The sequence below is a fragment of the Equus asinus genome, chromosome 23 (genome assembly GCF_041296235.1).
Source record: "Equus asinus isolate D_3611 breed Donkey chromosome 23, EquAss-T2T_v2, whole genome shotgun sequence".
NCBI lineage: Eukaryota > Metazoa > Chordata > Mammalia > Perissodactyla > Equidae > Equus > Equus asinus.
Genome location: NC_091812.1, coordinates 52,857,451 through 52,862,794, shown reverse-complemented (window position 1 = coordinate 52,862,794; position 5,344 = coordinate 52,857,451). Strand labels below are relative to the sequence as shown.

Genomic DNA, 5,344 nt, shown 5'->3' with positions numbered 1-5,344 from the left:
AATGGAAAAGTCAAGAGGTTTTCTAAATTTTAATACAATAAAAGGCAAACATCTTTTATATGAAACTATAAATATGATAAGATACAAGAATAAATAAATAAATATAGATAAATAAATTAACAAACAATAAAATAAGACATCAGGGCAGTCACTCTTAGGCACTGATGCTCCAGGACCTGAACATTTTTTACATATTCTTGCTTACTACTACTCACAAAATATTTGTTGAATTAAATTCAATAAATTCTGTGAAGCAGAAATAAGAGCCATCTGAAATGACAAAAAGCATGTGCAAGGGTGACTTGGCACATCAGGCAAGGAGAATCATTTCAAGGTGACCCCAGGTCTCCATCCTTCATTCCTAACCTTCCTTGCAGGTTTGCTGATGAAGAGATGGATCTCATGATTTCCACTCTGACAATCTCCCAGGCACAGCCACTGTATTTCTTCTCTGTCAGGTAGAGACGGATTCTCCGGAAGTACCTCTTCACAGCCAGTGTAGGGTCCACAGTTCCCAGGGCGGATTCTTCCTCTCCTCTCTGCTCATCCAAGCAGGTGTTGAGGTCTTCCAGCTGCTGATGGAGTCCCGTGAGGAGTGTGTCCAGCAGAGTCGTGTTCCAGGCAGCAGAGGAGCGCTCTGTGTGGAAGAGGTTGAAGGTCTGCTGGAGCATCTCCTGGAGGACAGACATGGCCTGGGCCTCTGGGAACTGGCTGCCATCCAGCTGCTCCTGGGGGAATTTGAAGTCTGTCCTGTGCTTCAGACAGGAAAGAGGAGAGATTGTCTCCATTTGGTGCAGAATTCTGAGGGTCTCCTGCTTTCTCAAGTCAAGGCTCGCAGGCAGGTCGCAGCTCATGGAGGAGACGGGGCTGGAGGAGATCACCACCAGTGCCATCAGGGAAGACACTGAGAAAGCCATTGGTAAGTGCCAAGACGCAGCTCTTCTGGTTGAGACGGGAGATTGAGAGCTTTTGTCTAGCTTCTCTGAGGATCTTCTCTCTAGGTGCCTCTTAAATACTCAGCCCAAGAGTATTCGTTTCTAAATTTTCCCCAGGTCTTTGTACTTCCCCATTTTGGACTTTCCTTTCTCTTCGAGAACCTGGAAAGTTGTCATTACTTTCAACTCTTTCTGTATTCTTACAACCAAACTGAAATTTATTCATTAAAAGCTGAGAAGTCCTAATTTAAGGAAATGCTTATCATCTCAGCAAAAACCAACTTTCAACTATTGACAGAGTCGTCTGGATCTTTCTCCCTGATGTTAAGAACAACTTTTAAGGAGGCTTTGCTAGGCTTCTTTTTAAAATCTTCTTTCTCCTCCCTTTAGATATCCCTCTTGGAAGTGTTGATCAGATGTGAAAGATACCTGATCTTTACAGGCATAGATCTCACCTTGTTCTCTGCAGAACAATATTTATTTTGTCAAATTTGGTTTTATGTACTCTACATAATTGAGAAAATCACCAAGTGTTTACTCTGTGCCAATCATTACTTTGAGCTCGGGCTATACCAAGATGATTAAACTTCCACTCCTGCCCTCATAAAGAGTAAAGTGCAACCACCACTACCGCCCAGATGTTCAAGCAGTTGGAACGTGTCTTTGCTGCTTTGTGGCCAATGCTTTGTCCTAGACCAGGCCATTGTCCTAGCTCTGTCAAAGTCATGGTCAAGCAAGACATTTTTTTTTTTTTTTTGCTATTTTTATCTAAATTTAAAAGTGCCTAATTTTAAAATTCTTACGACTTCTGTGTACTTGTATTTTCACTTTATAAAAGTTGTACTAATGCTCCAGCAATCTTTTCCATTTCCACCTTGAGGTTTGTTGCAAAAAAAGGAAGAGAAAATGTAAAGGAAGAGAAGAGATAACATATTTCCTGTATGATTTTCAAGACTCAGAACTTTCTTCTCTCTTTTAACATTCCTAGAAAGTAAAAGTAAGCAATATGAAAAAGGAATGCACAAAGGAAATTGGAAAGTAAATGCTGAAAATGAAAAAGAAAAGAAGTGACATCTTCTTTATTGAAACAAAAAATGTCACTGAACTACCCAAGTCACGGAGCAAGAGCTCTAGACAGAGTGACAGGTTTCAAACCAGCCTGTGTGTGATTGCTGTAGCTGCAGGCAGGTCCAGAGGAGGGCAGCCGGCTCTTGAAGGCAGGCTGTTACCTGAAGGGCTAGTTTTCAGCTTTGCTAAATCAGAGAATCTGTTCTTTGATTTCTTTGTCGGTGAGAGGTCAGCTGTTCCCTGAAGGCTAGTAAATGTTAGTCATTTGGACAGGACACTCCCTGTCATGGGGACACATGCTCATGTTCACATAAGAGATGAGATTAGAAATAACAATGTTTATCAGTGAGCTGAGAATTCAAGGAAAGGAAGCAGATCATCTCAGGGAAACTTCCTCATGCTTCAACAGGTTACTTTTCTCCATTGTGGGAACAGCTAACAGATAGTGAGTGCCCATTTTGTCAGGCATCGTTATAGTACACTACATCATCCAATCAACACATCAACACAGTGAAATAGATACAATCATCATTTCCATATAACAGAGGAGAAACCTGAGGTGCCTAAGATCACACGGCAAGTGCCAGCTGGAGCTGTGACATGACCCCAGGCCTAGCCCCACAGTCCACTGCCCCAGCAATTAGCTTGGCTGTCTCCTCCGACAACCTTCTTCTTTTCCTAGATAAACACTCAGCAGGTTCTTACTCTCCAATTCCCATTGTTCTTAGTCACTGAAAATCACCATTCACTCATTCTAGACACGTGACAACACACTTGAAGAAGCTACACCTCCCTTTTCACTTGCTAAGTTCCAGTCCTGCCTTTCACATGATGTGTTTGTTGAGCTCTACTGTTTCTCTGAAACTTCCTATTTCCATCTGAGATATTTTCAAAAATTATCCAGGAGGTTAAAGTATCCACTTAAAATTTACTCTTACTATCTTTGTTTTAAGACGAATCCCGTTGTCTGACACGGTCCCCAGGTTTTATGTCTACTCCCTCATTGGAACATCTAGTCATTTTTGTACTTGCTGTGGGACAGAGAGCCCTCTGTGTACCTCCTCTGTGACAGGCACCTTGCTGGACACTGGGATACCGTGCTACTGTCCTCAGGGAGCTTACAATCTGTCAGGTAGTTAGATGATTACAAATAATTAGACGGGTTACTTAATTACGAGTATACAGAGTGTAGCTAAAGGAGAATGCTTAAGGTCAATGAGGAGTAACGTGAAGGCGGAACAGTATAGCGCAAAATACCACTTCCGAAATAAATCACAGATTTTAGCAAGTTATGAAACCTCTCTGAGTTTTCAGTTTCCTTATTTGCAAAATGTAAATAATTATAGTAATTATCTCACCAGGAAGCTGTGAAGATTAAATGAAATAATGTTTGTAAAACACTTTGTTGAGAGCCTGTGCATAATTAAAGGTTGCTGCCATTAATATCATTAAAAATAATGTGTGTATTACTGATTCAATGAAGACATGTGATGATCAGCTTTGAACACCATTGCGGCCCATTATCCCTGAGTATGTGGTAGGACAGCACTTGTCAATGCAATACCCAAGGAGATGAGATGATCTGCATTACTGCACAATGACCGAGGCCGACTTTTCAGTGGGGAAGGTCCTACTTGGTAGAGAACAGAGAGAATCACACACAGGCAAACTTGAACCTTGTAGGGAAACCAGCACCCAGCAGAGTGCCCAGCAGACCATAAGCACAGCTTATTTATTTTTGACAAATCTTATCTGCAAAACAATGTCGTCAGTGAGTTTAAGATATCTTTAAGATATATATATATAACTGAAATTTTTTAAAGAAGGAGAAAAAGTGTAAATCACGACAAAATAAGAGAAACTCAAATCTTCTCTTTTAAAAGTACTTTTATATTTCCTAGTGGCATGGAAAAGCCACCATTATTGTATGAGTGTTTCTTCCTTCTCCTACTTTATTAAGGCTTTTCTGCCAAAGACCAATCCAGGAGGTGTGAAAACCATCTTACAATACTGTGTAGATACTGCATTGTCATGCGTGGTTTGGAGTCCCCCCCCCAAGTCAATAAGTGCACATTTTTAATTGACTTTGTAAAAAAAAAAAAACGTAGAAAGGGAAAGGAAAGGACAAAAAAGTGGAAAAACCGAGAAAATGAAAGTTTCTAAACTCACTGTGTAAAAGGCACTCAGCACCCAAAGTCCTCAGAACTCGCTGAGACTCCCCCTCAGGCAGCCCTGCAGAGCCCTCCAGCTGCCCAATGGCCCTCCCAGTCTCTGTGCTGCTGGCCCTGGTGATGCTGGGCTCCTGCCCTGCCTGCCCTCTGGGCTGTGACCCGCATCTGAGACAGGGCAATCAGGAAACCATTACACTTCTGAGTCAAATGGGGAGAATCTCCACTCTGTTGTGTCTGAAGGACAGGGCTGACTTCAGATTTCCTCAGATACTTGTGGATGGGGACCAGCTTGGGAAGACACAAGCCACAGCTGTGCTGCATGAGATGCTCCAGCACATCTTCCATCTCTTCAGCACCACTGGCTCCCGTGCCGCTTGGGATGAGACCCTCCTGGACAAATTCCTCCTTGGCCTTTATCAGCAGCTGGATGACCTGGAGACATGTTTGGGGAAGGAGACGAAGGCGCAACAGTCAGCCCTGGGAAGTGAGAACTCCACGCTGGCTGTGAAGAGGTACTTCCAAAGAATCAGTCTGTATCTGAAAGAGAAAGACTACAGCGGCTGCGCCTGGGAGGTCGTCAGGGTGGAAATCAGAAGGTGCTTGCTCTTCATGAACAAGCTCACCGGAAAACTCAGCCAATAAAACCTCAGGAAAACTAGAAACAGTTCATCTGCTCAACTAAATGGCTGTTTCCTGAGACTCAAAGTGCAATCTTCATCTCTACTTTTCTGCCAGATGAAAAATAAGTCATAGCAAATGTATGGGATTATTATAAAATTATATTGTGTTGTAATTTAAAAGTTGTTTAGGACAGAGAAATGCACAAAACACTTTTGTCATTTTTATAATTTGTTTAATTATTTGAACTATTTATGCTGTTCATAGTATTTAAATATTTATTGTTCATACAACACTTGTTTAGTATTCTATTTTGTCCATGACTACTGTTCATTTTTAAGTTACGAGAAATAAGAGCAATTTTTAAAAAGTAATTTTGCTTGCACACACTTTTTGAATAAAAACTTAACCCTTTATGATCCTTTAAGTAACCTAAGCAAAGTTCCTGAATGAAGAGAGAATAGGGGCAGCCCAGCATGGGCCACAGCACCATGGACATTTTGAGAACAGATTGGATGTGACTCCCAAGACAGGGCTTAGAAATGGAAGGAA

At 41.7% G+C, this 5,344-nt stretch overlaps 2 protein-coding genes across 2 annotated transcripts; one reads left to right on the top strand and one right to left on the bottom strand.

Annotated features, from left to right (window-relative positions):
• Positions 1-329: 329 nt before the first annotated feature.
• Positions 330-917, bottom strand: LOC106828270 (interferon omega-1). The gene has a single exon (XM_014836604.3). The coding sequence runs from the start codon at positions 915-917 to the stop codon at positions 330-332; it is 588 nt and encodes a 195-aa protein (XP_014692090.2).
• Positions 918-4,258: 3,341 nt separating this feature from the next.
• On the top strand, positions 4,259-4,816 carry LOC106828271 (interferon alpha-2-like). The gene has a single exon (XM_014836605.2). The coding sequence runs from the start codon at positions 4,259-4,261 to the stop codon at positions 4,814-4,816; it is 558 nt and encodes a 185-aa protein (XP_014692091.2).
• The last annotated feature ends 528 nt before the right edge of the window (positions 4,817-5,344 follow it).